Source organism: Canis lupus, chromosome 26 (genome assembly GCF_048164855.1).
Source record: "Canis lupus baileyi chromosome 26, mCanLup2.hap1, whole genome shotgun sequence".
In the NCBI taxonomy this organism is placed as follows: Eukaryota; Metazoa; Chordata; class Mammalia; order Carnivora; family Canidae; genus Canis; species Canis lupus.
Window position 1 is genome coordinate 15,925,419 of NC_132863.1, and position 22,138 is coordinate 15,947,556.

Here is a 22,138-nt window from a genome sequence, read left to right on the forward strand (position 1 = left end):
TCCCTCAACTTCAAATATCTGCATCACATTTTATGGCTGTGGCTTCACACAATGGTGGAATCTGTACAAAGTTAGAGAAATAGCTTATAATCAGCAGAGGGGGACAATAAATAAAGCACTCATTTCAACTCCCGGCCTCATGGATGATTCATTGAAACCACTGTTGTAGAACATCCAAATAACAGCTCATTATGAGATTTATATATTGGCATCCAGATCCTGTGATGAGCTATTTGGGACTTGACAACCCTTAAATAAATAGCCTATTTTGGATATTAGCAGGAAATGCTGTTAATATGGGGGGAAATGAAAGCATATATAAAAAGGTACCTCCAATAAAATTAAAAATGCACAAAAGTGAGAAAAAAAGCTAGAAGGAAATTTCACTATTTTACTTAAATGACTATTCCCTCTTTGAAATACTTTTTTAGATGTTCAGAAGATATTCTCTTCTGATTCTTCCCCTCCTTCACTGGTTGCTTCTTCTGTCTTTTCCTTTTTTTTTTCTGTTATGGTAAAATATGCATGCCATAAAGTTTACCATTTTAATGATTTTCAAGTGTATAGGTTAGTGACATTAGGTGATATTCGTTGTTTTGTAATGCAACCATCAACCACCATTGATCTCCAGAACTTTTTAAACTTGTCAAACTGAAACTCTGTACCCATTAAATAATAACTTCCAATTCTCCTATTCTTCTCCTCCTCCCAGTCCCTGGAAACTGCATTCTACCTCTGGCTCTATGGATTTGCTTACTCTAGTTACCTCATATAAGTGGAATCTTACAGTATGTGTCTTTTTGTGTCTGGCTTATTTCACTTAGCATAATGTCTTCTTATTCATGTTAGAGCCTGTGTGGAATTTCATTCCTTTTTGAGGTCGAATAATAATCCATTGTGTGTGTGTGTGTTTGTGTGTGTGTCTCTGTGTGTGTGTGTGTGTGTGTGTGTGTACTGTGTTTTGTATATCCTTCTATCAATGGACATTTGGGTTGTCTCCACCTTTTGGGTATTGTGAATATTGCCACTGTGAACACTAGTGTACAAAAACTGAAGCCCCTGCTTTCAATTCTCTTGGGTATATACCATTCCCAGCCTCTTTCCTGGCTCATTTTCATCTCTTCAAAGTTTAAATGCTGGACGTTCCAGGGCTCAAGCATCAGCCCTTTTTCTTCTATACCTACATTCTTTAAGAGACCTCACTTAGCTTTGAGATATAAATATTCGCTTACAACTTCACGGCTAACCTTGTCCCTGAACACCAGATCTGTATATTGAAATATGCCATATCAGATAGAAGCCCAATAGGTACCTCAGACTTCAAATATCAAAAACAAAACAAAACAAAACAAAAACCAAATTCAGAGTATTTCTGATTAAATGTGTTTCTTCCTTCCCAGCTTAGGACATGGCAACTCAATTCTTCCACTTTCCCAGGTCATATCACTAAGCATTATTCTTGAATCCTTTATTCATACCTCACATTCAATGCATTAACAAATCCTGTGGTGCCACTTTCCAATTCAGAATCTGACATTTTTCGCCTTACCTCTATACCTCTTGGTCAAAATCATTATCAACACTGCCCAGGACATTTACAGTAGCCATTTGGTTGGCATCCCTTCTTCCTTTCTTTTTCTTCCTTTCTTTTTTATGGTCTATGCTCCATGCTGTGGCCAGTGATTTTTTTAAAATTATTTTTTAAAGATTTTATTTATTTATTCATGAGAGACACAGAGAGAGAGAAAGAGAAAGAGAGAGAGAGAGAGAGGTAGAGACACAGGCAGAGGGAGAAGCAGGCTCCATGCAGGGAGCCCGATGTGGGACTCAATCCCAGGTCTCCAGGATCAGGCCCTGGGCCGAAGGCGGCGCTAAACCACTGAGACACCCAGGCTGCCCCAGTGATGTTTTTAAAAGCAAAATCAGATCTCATCACTGCTCTGCTCAGAATACTCAGATCCCTTCTTAGGTCTTTCAGAAGAAAAAGTCACTGTCATTTGCCTGGTCTACAAGGCCAGAATAATATGGCCCCTGGTTACTTCTCTGACTTTATCCTCCTTTCTGTCTCGCACTCTACTATAACCAACTGGCCTCCTCCCTATTTTTCAAATATACCAAGCATATTCCCACTTCAGGGCCTTTGCTCTTACTCTGCCCTCTGCCTAGAATGCCACTCCTTTTCTTTTTCTTTCTTTTTTTTTTTTTTTTAAGACTTTATTTATGAAAGACACAGGGAGAGGCAGACTCCTCGCAGGGAGTCTGATGCTGAACTCGATCCCAGGATCACGCCCTGAGCTGATGGCAGACGCTCAACCACTGAGCCACCCAGGTGACCCGCCACTCCTTTTCTTAATTAACATCTCTGCTCATATCACTTCATCTTATCAAAAGAACTTCCTTCATTATAACTCTAGAAAGCAGCAAGGACTCCACAACTCATGGTCAATGGTCTCTACCACTCATGGTCAATGATCTGTGTCCTGCTTTGGGTGTCTCAGTGGGACTTATCTGTTACCTGTTTCACCCACCCAGTGAGATACTGGAGTCTGCTTGTAGGGCTAGACACTGTGGTACACATTGCTTTACAAATCCACATTTAATGGTTTTAAAAGCCATCATTTTTATTTAGGGATTAGGAAAACAAAAGCTGATCAATTTTTTAAAGTTCATTTTACTGTAATCTACCTTACATGATTCTAGTGATACTATACACCACATAGAATTTAACTGTAATCTAGATATATATAAGGAACTTGTATTCCAATTAACATTGCACACCTGAAATAAACTGCCCTTTATCTATAGAAGGAATTGGTCAATTGTTAGCTAAGTATGTGAATCACTTTTCTTTGGATGACACACAATTTGAAAGTAAAACTACAGAAATATTTTTCAATGGTTTTGCTACTAGTATTATTGAGAGTGAATGTCAGCAACAGTTTTCATGTTTGAAACATGGGGTGGTTTCTGGTATCAAAGGGTCTCTACGGAGTCCAAAGCAATCCTACAATGGCTTTCAAGAAGCCACGTGCAAAGTTTCATCACATAAATCTTTCTTCTTTTCTTTAAATTTTGTTTGCACTGCACCTTACCTTGGTTAGAATGTGACCTGATTTTTAACTAAGTTCACCTGATTTTCTACGACCAAGATAAGAAGTTTCTGGTGATGCAAACTTTCAACGTTAGCTTTATAAACTGTAAGATGGAGAACCTTGGCTTGAATAACTTCATATTTAAATATATATATATATATATATTTATTTGTTTATTTATTTATTTGAGAGGGAGAGAAGCACAAGTCAGGGGAGGAGAAGAGGGAGAGAATCTCCAGCAGATTACCTGCTGAGCACAGAACCCAATCCAGGACTTGATCCCACGCCCTGAGCCAATACCAAGAGTTGGATGCTTAACCTACTGAATCACCCAGGTGCCTCAACTTCTCATTTTAAAAGTTGGAATCAAAGGTTAACCAACTTACACACCTAAAATCCTGTGCCTCCTACACACCCCATTACATAGATGAGGAAGTAGAGGCATAGACAGAAGCATGCTACTGGCGGAGCTGGCATCCAAACCCACATCTTCATCTCCAGTAGATGGTTCCATCTACTTTTCAGTATACCTACAGATGGAATACACCCTAAGAATCCTGAGGATAAAAAAACTATCTTATCAGCAGCATTTTTTTAAACCTTTATGGCATGGCCCATAGTAAAAAATACACTTCATGTTGGAATCCAGAACATACCATACATTCACATGCATGGAAAAAGTTTCATGAAACAACTTGCTCTGCACAAGATGTTAACATTTTTCATTCGCATCAGATCTATTTCATTGTATTAATGCTGTACATGAGCCACGAAATTGATCTGCTGGGTGAAGAACCAGCACTAATAGATCAGAAATCACAGTGATCTCTTTTACTTTTTAAAAGTAAAGTTCATTTTGAAATGAAGATCCAGAGAATACGTGTATCTAGCATATGCAAGATGCATATCCCATAGCATCTTGCCTCTATATGTGCTCTATAAGCTGAGGAGGGAGGCAGAGAGAGAGAGAGAGAGAGAGAGAGAGCAAGGAGGGAAACATAAATACCTTTTAAATTTCAAAGGATAGGACTTTGTTTTTCTTTTACTTTTTTTTACATGTGGATAAAAATCTTCCAATTTCTCTCCAATGAGAAATTTTGAAACTGATAACTAGAACAAAGGCTGCCTACAGAAACACCAATCTAGAATTGTGTATACTGTGTTAGGGGTCGACATTTAAAATTCATTAATGGCCAACACATAGAGCCTCTTCCATTTCTTATAAATGTTATTTCCAATCACAGCAGGCACAGAAAACAGTTCATCTTCAGCTAGATCGTGGATTTTTATGTAATAAGATACTGGGAGAAAAACAAAAATGACACAAATACACAGATAAATATTTGCAGGGTGCCTGAGTATTTTGATAAATAATATCTGCTCCACACATGTTCTTCCTTCCTTTATGGTCTATAAAGCCCCGCAGAATGCCTTCCACTCAATCTGTCTTCATGTAACATTGCCTACCCATCCCGAGTTCCATGCTTCTCTCACTCTATACTGATTATCTTGATGCTTTTTAATCTTAGGCTCGCAGTCCTGCTGCTTTTGTTCCAGCCAAACCAAAGGTCTCCTCATATATGCTGTCCCCACCCCCCTAATTCAGAGGCCATTCACCTCCTTCTATGGGGAAGCCAGAGCTGCCAGTGATGGCAAGCAGAGGATGTCAACCAAGGGGATCCTGAGGATGGAAGAGGAATCTCTTTTAGCACCTTGGAAGCCAGACTGTCAAGAGAAAGTAGTACCTCTTCCCTGGAGACAGTTTTCCAACAGCTGCATGAGACTTCATCTAAACCCCATGCTTCCATTAGATTTTCAGCGCATCCCAATCATTTCTAGCAATTTAAAAAAATTTATCCAGTTTTAGCTGGGGTTTTCTTTTGCAACTGAAATAATTTTAAACTAATAGTCATGCCACCTTCTTTCTTGCTTGTCAATCCACAAAGCCCCTTTCAGCCAGGTCCCTCCCCCAATCTCCCTTTACAACATAAACCTTTCCACATTAAGTGGAATAAAACTGACTTTCTGCAAATCTGATTGAAATTTTTGATAATAATAAATACAAAAATAACACTGATAACACCAATAATTGTGCCTAATATTTAGCGAGTGCTTATTAAATGGCAGTGAAAAATTAAGGCAGTGGTGCTCAAATTTTGTTGCAAATCTACTTTTCAAAAACCCACACTACACTTACACCAGTTAGAATCTTGTGGCACCAGACCCTTTGGGAGTAGGAAAGGGTTTCACCAGTTTTTTATAAAGCTCTCCAGGTGATTCCACAAGCAGTCAAATTTGAGAACTCCTCTGCTAAAGATTTGCTAATGAATTTTCATTCAGTCCTTATGGCAATGATCTAAAATGTCCATTATTATTATAACTACTGTTATTGTTATCATTATTATTACCACAATGTAGCCAGTGAGGAAGGTCAGGCAGGTATGATGCAACAGAACCCAGATTTTAAAATATTAAGGTCGACTGAATTTCTTGAACACCAGCAAGAAACAGAAAGGAAAAAAGACACGAACATGGATAATCCACAGAGAAAGCAATCTTTGGTGAGAAAAAAAAGTAAAAGACAAAGTATTCTGAATGCTCAAGTCTGTCCTGCAGTATTTTAGGATCTAGTCGTGATTTATCAGCCGAGCACTGTACAGACACTAGTTCTATTTATCATCATTCAATAGACATGTATCCAATCACATCCATAAATGAAACACTGAACTGATAACCAGGCCAAGTGCTGCAATGAAATAGATGGAAGCCCCAGGGCTCCGTCTAAGATGTCAACAGACAAATGGGGGGTCTGATAGAGTGTAGGCAGCAGTCTTTAATCAATATTGGTCATGAAATTTCACGTTAGGCCAATACACTTTACTAAAAGACAAACTTTATAACTATGTTATCAATAAAGTTGTTGGAACTAACAGGCTTACATGAAACTTGGCTGGAACATGTTTTGGGGAAAGAAGAAGGAATTTCTTTCCTATACTAAAAACTGAACAATTCTGAATCATCAATGAAGGACTGCTACAAAATTAAAAGACCAAACTACTGAAATTCTATTACCTTACTAAGAGGTGAAGGCAAATAATAGACTGTTTTCTCATGGAAATGCTTATAGAAACCTCCTAGAGGACAGCCTGGGTAGCTCAGCGGTTTAGCGCTGCCCCCAGCCCAGGGCGTGATCCTGGAGACCAGGGATCAAGCCCCACATTGGGCTCCCTGCAAGGAGCCTGCTTCTCCCCTCTGCCTGTGTCTCTGCCTCTCTCTCTCTCTCTCTGTCTCATGAATAAATAAATAAAATCTTAAAAAAAAAGAAAGAAAGAAAGAAAGAAAGAAAGAAAGAAAGAAAGAAAGAAAGAAAAGAAACCTCCTAGAAAGTAATTCAGATTTACCTGTCTTTTCATTTTTCACATTTTCCTATAGATCAGCTTAACTCTTACACTAGTAAAAGCAGTATTTGGGTGTTTGCTCCATGGCAAAATTTGCCAGCAACTATTGCACTGGTAGGTATCTGAAGAATAATCATTCTAAGTGATTTTTTTTCTTTCTGTCTCTCCACAGCAACACATAATTTTTGATGTCAAAGAAAGTATTTTGACTTTTAAAGAATAAAACAAAAGTTGCAGGCAGATACTCAAATAGAAAATCGCTAGTTTTATATCAATTATGGTAAGAGGCAGGAGTTCCTGAATGGCATCTGTACTTCCCTATTTGACAATATTATCTTTGCTAGAAAGGAAGTATTTAGAATACTAAAATTTAAATTCAATAAGAGTAGTTTCTCATTTTAATGACAAGTCAACACATTCCGTTACTATACTCAACCAAATAATCTAAGTTAAAAAATTATGTTCTTTATTCAATATTTTAATGTTATCATTAAATCTTCAAAAAATAAATCGCAAACACTGCTCTGAATATGCCTTAAGTTTTTCAAATGAAAATGAATTGATGGGCCGCCACATAACCAATCCCAAAGTTCAGCAAGTCTTCACTCTTGACATTTATAGAAGGACTTCACACCCTCTAGCTTCATGGATGGAATGATGGCAATTGCAAAGTATTTGAACTATAGGGTCTTATTCATCATGTATAATTCATCAGGTTATTTCATGTATGTATATGAGGCTCAAGGAAGGTTTCAAGTAATTTAAGCACATTTTAGCTACTGAGAATTACCCAGCAACTCTATTGTTATATATTTTTCAAACAAAACTAAAATTAAAGGACAGACAGCAAGCCCCCATGTCTCAATTACCTATATATTTACTCATGGTTGCCTTCTTTTAACAAAAGTGGAAATGTTTAGGGCATATAGGTTTCTGGAAGGACTGGCTGTTTTATTGTGTTTTACAACAGTCTACAACAGAGAAACTTTTAGTTGGGGCAATTAATTGATACCATGACATAGCTAAATAATCAAAGCAGCATCTGGTGCTTGCACAATGTTCTGCTTCCTACCTTGGGAGCTTTGGCATGTTTCCCACATCTGGCATCCTTGACAAGGCTGAGATCTAACAGCTCCGTCTCCTGGAAGGCAAAAATGTGAAATTGTTAGGCAACCACACAGATCACCTTTCTTTGTTTTATATCATTGACATCATTTTTCAAAAAATAATATTATCTTGAGACATGCCTGAAGATTTCTCTGCAGTTAGGATATTTTTTCTTTCACATTGTTTACCAGTCAAATTTGAATGGAAACAAGGCAGCTAACTGCTAACTATTCAGTTTAATATATGTTCTAAGACATTTTGAAAGTATAATTGCTGTGGTTAAGGTCCCCAGTCTATACTATGAGCCATTCCTAAGTCATGATGAACCAAACCTTCCTGTCCTGTAGTTGAAAAGTAATCCTGAGAGTCAGACTTAGTGTGAAGATATGGGAGTGGCATGGGGTTTTAGGGAAGAGGGGTGGAAGAAGATGCTCCCATCAGCTCTGCTGCCCAAGATAAAGAGACGGATTTACCTTACCTACCTGCCCCCTCCCCAGCTTTTAGCACACATATCTTATGCCCCAATTTTTTCCTTTATTCATCATATATTACCGAACACCTATAATATACAAGTTACTCTAAGATACAAGATACTTAAAATATGTTCACTCCTCCAGATGGACTTGTCATCAAACAGGGGAGTAAAGAAATGTGTATGTGTAAGATCGGGGAGAGAGTATTCATGCCAGCTTTTAAAGTTAATTGCTATTGGGGTCAATGGAGAAAAGAAAGTTTTTTCCCTAAGGTCCCAGAGAAAAGTCATGTAAGAGTCACTGAGCACAGAGAAGAGGAATTGGAAGGCATAACATTGGCAAATATTCAGACAAGAAGGGACCAGAAGTTTGTGCAGAACCTTGGGGGTATTTATGGCCTTTAGATGCTTAGAGATGGAGAACATTGCAGGGGGAAAGGGTAGGAAGGAGGAAAAAGATAGAGGGGCACCCAGGAGGAAGGAACAGCACAGGGAAGATGTAATGGCAGTGTGGGAGGGTATTCTCATAAGCAACGTTAAGTGTTTCATTGCTGGGGCACAGAAGAGATAAAGAAAAGTCATGGGAGATAATACCAGAAAGGAATATGGGCAAAAGGATGGAAACCTTGACAGTCTGTCTTAGGACACTGAACCATGAGGTCTCTGACACACACATCACTGAGTTCTACAGTAGACCCTACACCAGCTAGATGGAACTGGACTGCAATGAATCTTAAAGCGACTCCTGCCAGCCATCCAACCCATGCTAACAATGAGATAGTTGGATGCAGAAATCTAATTCCCTTCTCCTTGTAGGAGGCGCTGCATGATAATTCAGCTACTCAGACTTTCTGGACAGGAGTGGGTATAATTTCCCATAGGTCTTAACATTCCCAAGTAATTGTAGCTGGGGTTCCCAAACAATTCCTTCAAACAGCTGCCACCAATTCCAAATGTTTGGTGCAAAATGGTCTGATTATTTTCTTGTACTTAAGGTTGGTCTCATGATTAAAGCATAACAGTCACAGAGAAGGTAGAGTCTGTCTACAGGATGCAAAATCACACAACAGGTCCAACAGACACCTAGCTCCTGCACATTTCTCTGTGAAGGCAGGACAAGAAAGAGTGCCTTCTTTCCATTTGCTCACCTTGGCCTTCTAAGTTTGCTTTTACCCATTTTGGTGGATCCTTTAACCCTTTCCTTACCATGTGCAACTCTGGAAATCCTCCCAAACTCTGGGGTGTGACAGGTTGCAACCCAGCAAAGATCCTGCAGGACAGAATAAGTGGTACTATAGTTCCCATAAGGCCATACTATCCACAAGATTGAAGATCATCTTATGAGTGTTAGAAAAGAATGGCCTCGATGCAGGGCTCAATGCTTCACTTAGGCAAATGCATAATAAAGTCCTCAGACTCTCAGGGATGGAGCAACTGGTCTGGATTTCTTATCCCCACAGCAAGACAATCAAAATTTGTGTTGGAAGGAGAGAAACAGGAAGAGAACCAGACTTGAAGAAACTTCATTCCAAAGACCAGAACCGAGTGGACATTTGAGAGACAGGAGACCAAATGAAGATGAAGGTAGAGGTAACTGGAAAAAAGATGAGAGCCATCACAGGGAGGTAGAATTGCCTACAGGGAGGGAGAGGAGTCATAAATAGCCCTAGGGTTTCCATATTCCAAACTGGAATTTGGGCAAAATGATAATGCATTTTTGGAGATGTTGGTTTGAAGGGTTTATCCAAGTGGAAATGCCAGAGGCAGCTCTTGCACAAAACCAATTATTATACTCTAAAGGAGACATTTCAAAGTACGCTGGAGATGTGGGCTACGACATCTTTTCAGCTAATACACAAGAATGAGAAACAGTCTGCTAGCCTTACAATTTTGTGGTTCTGGGGGAAAAGAGGGTTACAGTAAGAGAAAACAGTAGGTGCAAATGCACAGAGGCAGGAATCGTGTGCAGGAACTTACAAGTCACTCAAGATACACAGCAGGGTGCACACAGAGTTATCACTAACACTTCTTGACATGGTAGTCCTTACGTGTGTCTCCTCTTTATAATTATCCATAAAACACAGACACATATGTTTGGTATTCTTTTCCACAGATGTTATATGATGTTTTACATATATGCAGAATAGAAATTAAGCACACAGACATACTACATTTACCTAATTTTATTGCCACATTTTCTATTCAAGGAAGTTCCTCTCAGTTGAGCAAACAATAGACTTAAACTTTCCTCCATTGTTTATACACACAAAGCCCAAATTGAGTTCACAAAGAAGTAGATCTTAGCAGGAGTCATTATATAGGCTTTTACATTACAGATAATGAACACTGTTTTCTACTCTCAGCTCAAGAGGAAATGTTCATCCCCCAAGTCGCAGAGGGGTACTTAACGCCAACTGCCCTGGGGATTCATTCCGATACCACAGCGACTAAGAAACTTCTTTTGCCTGCGTGTAAAATTGTGTGTGCAGGAAAACCACCGCAGGGCACTATCAATGTGGGTAATGTGGCATGGGAAAGACCCAGGTGGAAAAGCTGTCCATGGACTCGTTGGAGTAGAAAGCAATGATTAAAATAGTGTCTCCCACTTCTATTAACATACAGCAGCCACCCCTCTGGGGTTTAACTACATCCTATTATCTCTCTTCCACTAAAAAGAAAATGTGGAACCCAATGCACAGGACCACAAAAATGTTGCTTGTGTCATTAAAACTTTTTCTAGGTTAATTTCTTCAAGCTAATAGTTTTAACAACTCACTCTCATTATTAGAAAGCAGTGAAATGGTCCCTTTCTCAGTTCATTTAAGAGATACTGATTTCCAGCTTTATAGAATTCACTATTCCTTTATTCCTCTCTTTAAGAGAGGGAGGTCACATGATGTTTAAGTAGAAAACCTGGCTTTGAGGAAGGGCTCTAAAATTAACTGGTTATGTATTCAACCAATCATAGTACCACACCAAGCATCAACTGTATCATCTATAAAATGAGTGTGATAACACTTTCTACATCAGTGGCTCTCAAACCTACATTAGAGTCACCTGGAAAACGTGTTAAAACATTGACTGGCTGAATGCATTCCATCCATTTCTGGTTCAGCAGGACAGGAATAAGCCTGAGAATCTGTATCTCTCATAAACTCTCAGGTGATCCGGATGCTGCTGGTCCATAGACCACACTTTGACAAGCACTGATATATTCTCATTCATGCGATTGTTACATAAGGCTTCTTAGGTGACTATGACTGATAAAATTATGCATTACTTATACATTATAATATGTTGTATGGAGAATCTACGACTGTCGTTTCTTTATGTAGGGAAGTGTCAAATAAAAATATTTTACTTACTGAATGCACAAGTGTGCCTAGCAGTGAATAATCTAGGCTTCAGTTTAATTTAATTGAAGGAAAACTACTGAATGACAGATGGCATCAACACCTATTCTAATAAGTGTTCTTAGTATTAAATTTCACCCTATACAAGCAAATGTCTCTGTTCACAAATTTAAAAACTCACTGACATCGGTTTATATTTGCTTAAATGTTATACTATGTAACCTGTGTTTTACAGTTAATAACATTAGAGACATCTTTAGAAAAGCGAAAGAAGGAAACTGGTTCTCTCTCACCTCTAAACTCATCCAACCTTGGAAACAGAGTTGGTGTCCAGAGAAAGCCTGTGGGCTACCCTGACCAGGAAAGTTGGAATGAACTTATTTCAAGGCACACAGTGGCCCCCTGCAGAACTTGGAGACCACACTCTTAGGACCCCTCCCTCACTTATCCACTGAAGATTTGACAGATATGCCTCTTCCCTTTGTCATTATGGATGAAAGTGAATTAACAGTAATCAAGGATTTATTTTTGATGTTTGGAATGAGTGATGAGAAAAGCTAAGGGAAGACCAAATTATCTCTGATGTTTACTATTCAGCAGAAAGATTTCAATCCATCAGCCACAAACCCACTGTGAGGTAGATGAGCCATGAAATGCACTGCAAACTCAGGAAAGAATACAATTTAAAAACCAACTCTTTTCCAGAATACCAATTTCTGTGCATTGTCACCAAATTCCATTAGTCACCCGATATAATAACGTACTTCAAGTTCACACAATATATAATCAGAGCAGCAATTACAGTCACAAACATTTCATGGGGAAGTTATTAACGGCTGGGGGTGTGTGTAGGGGGGTGATTACGGACACCTCCCCATGTGGGAAATTCATTAAGTCGTTCAACCTTGATTTACCAAAGGTAGAAGACATTAATATGTTTTATTGACTGTCAAACCTCCCTAAAATGCCCAATGTTAAAGAAAAAAAGAACTATTTTAGAATCCTTTAATGAAGGGTTTTAATTTAAAGTGAGACAGATGAAGTAGATCCAGTTCTTTGTCCCTGAACTATATTCTACTTCTGAGGGAGTGAAAAATCTGCGTAATGTATCTCTAAAAAAAAAAAAAAAAATCCCTGCATTCTCTCTCAGTCTCTTGTTTCCTTTGTTGCCTATCCTTCAATTTTGTCTTTTCTCCACACCCCCTCCCCCACCACAAAGTCTATAATTGAGCCTCAGTATAGGAAACACCAATGGAAATGAGGTGCACAGGTTATCAATACCAACCACAGCAGAGGAAAGAGAAAGGTGATACATCTAGATTCCCCTATGTAAACCAACTGAGGTTTAAGATTGTGAAAAGTTCACAAATCTAGGGTGCAGAAAACTTGTCTGTTGGAATTAGCATTTGTAATCTATGCATTATTAAACTGATTACTACAGATGTCTGTCCCTTGTACTCTTGTCTGTCAAACAGAGGAGTGGATGCCAGCAACACCTTCCTCATTGGGCTGCTGTTATATCGAGGGAGATCTTAAACTAAGATCTCCAGCTAGCAAGCAGGAACCAATGAATACATATCAAGTCTTATGCTTGCAACATTTCCCATTCCAAGTGAAAAGCAAAAGATCCTAGTAGGAAAGCCAAAACATCTGAAATAGAGAAAAGGTAATGAGATAGCTCATGTGTTATGGGTAGAATTGTAACTATCAACATAGTTTGGGCCAAAAAAATAAGTGAAGAATTATGGCTATTCAATTAAACTTTCCTACCACGGAAGGAGACAAAGTCAAGTAATATAATTTATAATGACAACAGCAATAATAAGCATGACTATTAACAATGCAGAACCAACAAGATGCCAAGAATTTTAAGAGATACTATTTGCATATATCACCTCATCATATGTCACCTGCAACACCACTGTGACATGAGTCTTACGGCCTCCACTGTGCAAATGAGAACTAATGGAGAAGTTGAAGGATAACTACTGGGCATTTGTACATGTCTCAGTGTCTTGCCCGTTGTAAGCAGAAAGCTAGATGACCACCCTGACACCTGTGCCCAAGACCTATGCCTTCATTTGATCTCCACTCTTTGAGTGTGGTCAGCACCCAAGACTCACTTCAGATTATGGCACAGGTGATGGGCTATCCCTCCCATGATGATGTCACTTTATCTGGCAAATGTGAAAGGATTTTGCGAGTGTAATTAAAGTCTTCAGATGACTTAGACTTAACCAAAAGAGAGATATCCTGGATGAGCCTCTCAAAAGAGGATCTAGAGGTAAGAAATTTGAAGCAGCAGAGATGCTCACCTACTCGTTGTGTTGTGTGTTACCTATTAAAAAGGAAGGCCTCTAAGAGGTAAGGGCCTCAGTCTTACCATGACAAAGAACAGAAATGTGGCAACAACCTGAATGAGCTTGGAAGAGGAACTTCCAGCTCCAGATGAGAACACATCCCAGCAGACACCTTTAATGCAGCCTGTAAGACCCTAGGCAGGTGAGACCCCGACCCATTGAAACTGGGAGATAATAACTGTTTGTTGTTTCCAGCTTCTAAGTTTTCAGTAATTTACTTTACAGTAATAGACTACAAATGCACTGCCCCCATTGTTTCCACATTTTAATGCACTTAAATAAAAAGACATGCACATGAATTTGCATATCTTGACACTCTACCCAGCATAAACATGACTGCAAAACTGTCATATTTTTTTAATCTAACAGGAAGCAATTACTCTAATGGAGCTGGGACAGACTGCAGATTAGAAAACTGAGTCTCAGAGAAAACATATCAATTACCCAATATCACAGAGACTGAGCAAAAAATAGAAAAAGGATCCACATACCCCCCAGATCTATTGATTGCTCTACAGAATATTTTCCAGTATTCACAAAATAGCAGGAACCTTAACTGAGTGATACGATTTTTAAAAGAATACATTTTTGTTTATATACAGGAAAAAAATATGATAAATAGAATGTGACACTGGTTTTCATAGGCTATGTCCCTATGAGGCAGCATGAACTGTTACTGGCAAATATCTAGTTGATTTTTTCTGTAGATAACCAGAAAGGTAGTTCAGTCCCTGGTTACACAAAAGCCAAATTTCTTCCTTCTTCCTTACTTCTTTAGCTGTCTGGGATAATTTCGCATATTCATGTAATAACAGAAAGTTGCTTAAGTTGAAAGCTAATGCAGATAAAATTGCACTCATAGCACCAAAGCTTTATTAGGACATAAAATTAGTAAAACAATTCTAACAGCATTTCTGCTTATAACTTGATGCATCTATAATCTAATGCATCTACGACTAGGCAGGTAGAGAGAGGGAGGTCAGGGTGGGGGGTGTGCAGAAAATGCCACACATGATTCCAACGTTCTGGAGCATTAGTGTCTTCTGGCAATTTTCTGAAATGATGAATGAAAACCGGTAAAATTTGAAACAGTAATTACTGGCTTTATTTTAACCTTATTTTGTTGACACTCTAAGAAACAGAAAAAAGTCTCCATACTCACCAAGGAAAATCTGAATATGTTCTAAAGACAAATAAAATCAGGAATATATTGGATGTTTATGTTTCTAGCCTCTGGCCTTGGGGAACTTAAAGTCCATTGGAGGAGATATGTATTCTTCAACTATTTGTAAAGCTTATGTGACATTTCATACACATAAGTATAAAATTTCAACTGTGCCCTAACAGAGAGAAGAGAGGGATCTGACCAGGGGTGGGAATCCAAGATATTTTGTTTTCCTAGTTCTTATTTATTAGCAGGCATAAAAAGATTCACCACATTTTTATGGATAAATAAGACATCACATTTGTTAAAGACCCAGAATATTTCCTTAATTGTGACTCCAAAGACAAAGATTGAGTTGTCACAATTTCCTATTATGCCTGTGCTCAGCAAAAATCCTCATTTCAGGCTAATCAGATTAACTAGAAAGAGCATCTATCATTTGGCAAATCATTTCATAAATGCTTAAAACTATCTTTGTGGAAATTTTGTGGGAGCATAAAATCCGATCTCCATAAAAAGTCACTTGGAAAGAAATATGGAAATGATATAGATTAATCAGGCACACAAGCTGTTTCCACTTGAAAAGTCCAGATGATATAAATGTAGCCAGGTTTTCCCTTCAAATTGACTAAAATGTTATCTCTGGTCCACACCTATTTCACTATGGTTAAATAGTCAAGCCACCTAAGCTTTATTATCTGGTAGTGGAAGCCTACTACTACCCTTAACCTCTTAACCACTATTAGTCCCTTAACCTCACCTGAATATAACATTTGAGCATATCACCTATCTGCTTCTATGAGTTAGATTCTTTCATTTCCCTAGAGCAATGGTTCTTAAAGTGTGGTTCCTGGAACAATACTATTAGCATCAACATCACCTTGGAATACGTGAAAAACACAAATTCTCAGGTCTCACCATAGCCTGGCTGAATCAGAACCTCTGAGGTGTGGGGACCAGAATCTGTGTTTTGATTAAGCTTTGGGATGATGCAGATGCAATGTGGAATTTGAGAACTTCTGTCCTCGATATTTTCTTTTTAAAGAAAGATTTTATTTTATTTATGTATTCATGAGAGACGCAGAGAGAGAGAGGCAGACACACAGGCAGAGGGAGAAGCAGGCTCCATGCAGGGAGCCTGATGTGGGACTTGATCCCGGGTCTCCAGGATCACACCCTGGGCCGAAGGCAGGCACTAAACCGCTGAGCCACCCAGGGATCCCCTGTCCTCGATATTAAATAGAGACAACAGCTTCCCATACAGAGGGCAAATCAAACAGAGCTAGAGCTTGTTGTAGGGCTTTCTGTAGGATGACAGACAAGCTGCCTAGATCCATCTAGGAAATTTTTTGCATCAGAGTCATATAGCAACTACAGAACTGATAATGAAATGTGGACAGTCTTCTTCGGACTACTGTGTTCTTCAGTACCATCAATATCACTATAGACTGAAGCAATGATTTCCACCTTGGACCCTAGAAATTGGACAAAGTCAAAGGGAAGTTCTAAAGATACTCAGCCTATTTCCAGATATTCTGATTCAACCCTATGTGTGACACATCTGGGCTAATAACTGATGAATTTTCTTTTCTCTTTAATCACACTATCATGCATGGCTAGTGACTTCCAAATTTTCTGAAGTATGTAAAAATGGCATTCATCTTTGCCTTCCTTGGTAGCCATTTTGTAAAATCCACCCAGATAGTTAACACTTTTCAGTTATTTATTCAAACATGTATCACAAGATTTTCTGCCCAAAGGTTTGCATTTTAATCATGCCAAGCCTAAATCCGTGTTCTGGCAACCACAGGATTTTTTTTAAAGATTTAATAGAATTTTTACTGCTTCATCAAGGACATTCTAAGACTTAAAAAAAAAATCCCTGTGATTCATGGAAATTAAACAGCATACTCTTGAAAAACTATTAAATCAAAGAAGAAATCAAAGAGAAATTAGGAAATATCTTGAGACAAAAATGAAAACAATATACCAGACCTTATGAGATGCAGCAAAAGTAGCAACTACAGATTTTGACCTTTTAATCTCACATGACATCCTGAATATGCAAAGAGTTAATCTACCTTCCAAAATGAGGTATTTTAAGTTGACAAGTATGTAATAATATGTCACTTTTTTTTTTTTTTTTCTTTTCAAAGAAGACTTGCTTCTTCAGATCATGTTTGGTTTTCTGGTAAGACAGAGAAATCCAACTGAGCTTTATCCCACGCTAATCAGTAGGGATAAAGATTGGATATGTCTGATGGGGAGTGTTTTCCCCAGAATTCATTGAATGGATCAACAAATCATCCCAAACATCCTGCCTATGTGCTTAAATTCATTAAAGGTAACTGCCTTTTCATTCAATTGTTGATTAACCTCACCACTAACACAAGGACATAAATGAGGCTTAGCTGTTCATATCAAGAACAATAAAGGATTGAAAAAGTTCATTAAATCCAGGTTCATTTTCCAGTTACTCAGATAATTTTCATAAAGCTTCTACAGGAATTCTACTGATGCCCACTTGGATCCTTGCTGGACCCCTAAAATTCAAAAATATCCTGAATCACAAACTATTCTTAAAAATCATATTTTTATATTGATCCTTTTCTTTGACTTTTGATAGATTTCTGTATATTTCTGGAATTCTTAAATTTTCTGTGAAAATAGTCATAATCATTATGACAAATGTACTAAATGAGCATTCTTTAAGAGATTTCTCAGTCACTCTATGCTGTATTTGATCTTGCATTATTCTTAATTGGGTTTTAAAATATTTTGACCATTTCCTGGGAAATAAACATATGCATATATATCATCTAACCTAATGTGCAAATAGTTTTCTCAAAATCTTGGAAGCATCACATCATAATCAAGAGGCAGTGCTTAATTCTAAAGAAGAAATATTTTTTCCTGACAAAAAAGAAGAAAAACTATAAAAAGCATCGGTTACCTAATTCCCATGCCACCGTTCATTTTTGTCATATTTAGAGCTAAAGAGAAATATGTTCTTATGCACTGTATTTTAGGTCACATTCTTTTTGGTAGATATTCCAGTATCAACCACCTACTACTCTAGGTTTTTTTTTTTTAATCTACCCCCAAGGGAACACAAAAACTTTACTCCAAAGATGAATGAAAAGGATTCGTTTCATAATTTCATCAAAATTTTACTTAAAAATGAATAAAGATCACTTTTTGCAAAGCATCTGTAGACATACCATCACTGTTCTAGGCATTTTCACAGACAGCATTAATTTAGTATTACCATCCCTCTGTGAATGGAGAGGGAGTAAGTGAAATGCAATCGCTGTAGGATCCAGATTGGGATAGGGCAGATTTGAAAGACAACACATGGGCTGGGATGCCTTCATGGCACAGTCCATTAGGCAGTTAACTCTTGGTTTCAGTTCAGGTTATGATCTCAGGGTCATGGGATCAAGCACTGTATTGGACTCCAAGCTCAGAAAGGTGTCTGCTAAAGTTTCTCTCTCCCTCTTCCTCTGCCCCTCCCTGCACTCACCTGCTCACTCATTCTTCCTCTAAAATAAGTAAGTAAATAGGAAGAAAGAAAGAAAGAAAGAAAGAAAGAAAGAAAGAAAGAAAGAAAGAAAACAAACACATGGGAAGACTATAAAAATGAAGTTACAGTTCTTAAGAGGAGAGGCCTGGAGGAAGAAGGGAAAGATAAGGCCTGGTAATTATTAAGAGACCAAACTAATATTTACTGCAAGGCTAAAGTTTCAGAACAAGTGACTACAGAGGCTTACCCACCAGGAATCTTGGGGTAACTCAGAATTGGCACAGATTTAGAATTGAGACATGAAACTGGGGCTTAAAATTATACATACAGAAATAAGACTTCAGTAGTTCATGTGGAAAGGAAGGAATTTTTATGACCTTTCTATACATTCATTAAAAAAGTGAAATGTTTTGAAGAAAGAGGGAAAATTTTTAAATTACAGGAGTGAGAGCAGGACAGGTCTGGGAGATGGGCAGTGGGCTACATATCAAGTCGAAGTTTGAATAAATGATCTTCTTGGAATTCTTGACCTTGGAGCCAAAAGGGAGCAATGGCCTGATACGGGTATTTGCTTCACATCTGCACTACATAACAATGAGAAAGAAAATATTCTGTGAAAACTCTTTTACAAGGTCTTCCATTTACTCCAATTTCAGCTTCAGAACAGTAGGTAGAAACAGAACAAAGAAAGATAACTAATAAAAGACATTTATCTCCTTCCAATACATCTTTGTCTCAATGTTCACAAGAAATTCCCTGAAGAAATCAACCATTTACTACCCTCATTAAAAAGGTTGCAAAGTGGCAACACAGTGCAGGTTATTTCCATCAATTGGTGTGAAGTATAGAATCTTTTAAAAATTCAATGACTAGAAATTAGAAACAAAAGTACATGAATTAAGTAGTTTCTTGGGTAATGCAAACAACTAAAGCAAAAACATTTGAAAGGTATTTCTTTCTGTAATAGTCTACACTTTTGTATTATATACCAAAAGGTATCCCTGGAAAGAAAGCTAGAAAGGAAGACAGGGAGAGATGGAGGAAGGGAGGGAGAGATTGTCATCTCCTCAAAGAATCACATTATTGATCAACACCATTGTTTATCTTTTGAAGTGACTTGTATGTACTGATTCCAAGGGGGTCGCTACATTTTCAAAATGGAATACACTGTAACTTTTGTTCTTTCATTCCACAATATTCATTTTATGATAAATTACTTTATTCTCTAGAATCTAGAACAACTGAATTTCATAATCTCTTTTGAAGCCTCAATTTTGACCAAATTCACTCTCCCTGGGTATATAATCTTTCCAAATAAATAACTCATGAGGGATCCCTGGGTGGCGCAGTGGTTTAGTGCCTGCCTTTGGCCCAGGGCGCGATCCTGGAGACCCGGGATCGAATCCCATGTCGGGCTCCCAGTGCATGGAGCCTGCTTCTCCCTCTGCCTGTGTCTCTGCCTCTCTCTCTCTCTCTCTCTCTCTGTGACTACCATAAATCAATAAAAATTAAAAAAAAAATAACTCATGAATCCTTAGCATAAGCATTGAATATTCAAGGGACAGACCATTTGTTCATTATTGCACAATATATTTCTTCTTGCTTAGGTAAAAGTAAACCCTGAAAATAAATCTTCTTTAGAATTACTTCCTCTGGAAGCAAGTAAATACTCAGGACAAAATTCTTAAATCTGTATAGCTCTGATCCTAGATTCATGTTTAGTGAAAATATTCTAACTTGCTTGTCTGGGAAGCTTTTGTTTTTGTTTTTTTGTTTGTTTGTTTGTTTGTTTTTGCTTTTTTCCTTAATGTCTGAGCAACATATTCCCTGTACACATTTGGCCAAACCCTTCCTATTATTCAAATAAGCAACTTATCTCTTTTTGGTACCATTATAGACACCTACTGTGTTTCACAGCCTAGGTTATTTGGGTTTTCAATTTTGAGTCAAATGAATCACACTTGCTCTATGTGGGTCAGTCAAAATTAAGTACAGAAGTCTCCATGTGCTGAAGTTGCTACTATTTTGCCTTACGATCATGGAATTAAATTAACTTGAGTCTTAAGCACTTTATGTCTTTCGGCATTATTATTTTTTTTTTTTTTTAGTACAAAAGCTGGGACACATCAAATAGTTCAACCTTTGAGAAGCTACATGGACATGATACCTTTATCATTACCTCTTTTGGTATTACTTGATAGAATCATCAGTGGTTCTCAAAAGTAGGATCCCTCGAACAGCAACAGAACAGAATCACCTGAGAAATTGTTAGAAACACAAATTCCGGGGCCCCATCCCAGACTTAACTGAATTGGAAACTCTGGAGGGGCAACCCAGCAAAGTCTGTTATAACAAACTCTCCGGGTGATTCTGGTATACTCTGAAGTTTGAGAACCACTGAAATGGATACTTAGAGATTCCTAAGGAATAGCATTTGAAAAGAAGTATCAGGCTTTCTGGTTCTTAAGAGTTCCCTTACTTGTAAACAGTTATATTTACCCTAAAGCCCTCAGTAAAAGTAAAGTTTATCATCTTATTTAAAGAAAATATTTGATTTTTAGGGCTATTGGATGCCATTTTTTAAAAAAGTATGTGAATTATGGAAAATTGAGAGACTAAGGGAGAAAAGGAGAGAGAATATATCAGCACAAATACAAAGAAAAATTCATTTCAGACACGACGGTTCTCACTTTATCTCCTACCTATTGTGCAATTCTGTTTTTAGAGTTAAAAAGAAAAATAAAGCATTACAAGGCTCTTTTGTTACATGAAAGATCATTGAATCCTGCAACTGTATGCAACTGATGATTTTCTTAATATTATTTTGATTACAAGCATTCCCATGTGCTTAAAACCATTTTCTGATGAAATTATTATCAAACCATTTAAAGGGCATACAAACCTAAGGGGTCAATTTCATCACTACACTCAGTGATCTTCAAGGAGGACTGCATTATGATGGTGCCACTCTTTTCTCTACACAGGTGGGTGGGTTTGTGCAGGTCAGTATTACCAGGCTGTGCAGACCTTGAAGCACAGGTGGCCAACTCCAGTGCAGAGAATCAAAGAAAATCACCGCCCAATCATGAACCACAATTTATAGCACCCCTTGTAAGGAAGGGTCTTTGGACTAGTTCTCAGAAATGGAATGCGAATGGAAGAGATGAGAGTCATTTTCAAGTCTTTTTCTCTCCCTTCTTCCTTTTTTTTTTTTTTTTTGTTTAAGATTTTATTTATTTAACAGAGAAAGAGAGAGCCAGAGAGCACAAGCAAGGAGAAGCAGGTTCCCCACTGAGCAGGAAGCCCTTGACACAAGGCTTGATCCCAGGACCCTGGGATCATGACCTGAGCAGAAGGCAGATCCCTAACCATAATCCAGGCATCTCCACTTCTTTACATAGTGGTCAACGAAACCCTAAGAAATATTGGAACATATTAGACATAGCCTAGGTCCCTGAGTTACATAAAAAGAAAGCTATCTTTAGACCAGCAACACACACATTGGACTCTTACATGAATGATAAATACTTGTTGATATGGGGAACAAAAGCAAAGGAAAAGTTAAATTTCCTTACAACTTACATCTCACTGGCAAGTCCTTGAGACAAGCAGAGTTACCTTCCTCCAGGAACTCCACTGCCTCAGTGTTAATACTTTGCTGAGGGCAA

The 22,138-nt window shown here is 38.0% G+C and overlaps 1 protein-coding gene across 2 annotated transcripts in view; it reads right to left on the reverse strand.

The window, feature by feature from the left end:
• Positions 1–22,138, reverse strand: part of PLCB1 (phospholipase C beta 1) — a 670,290-nt gene that overhangs the window by 443,437 nt on the left and 204,715 nt on the right. For both annotated transcript variants that reach the window (XM_072800101.1, XM_072800102.1), the window contains exon 3: positions 7,563–7,631. In XM_072800101.1, the coding sequence (XP_072656202.1) occupies positions 7,563–7,631 (69 nt within the window). The remainder of the gene's footprint in view (positions 1–7,562; positions 7,632–22,138) is intronic.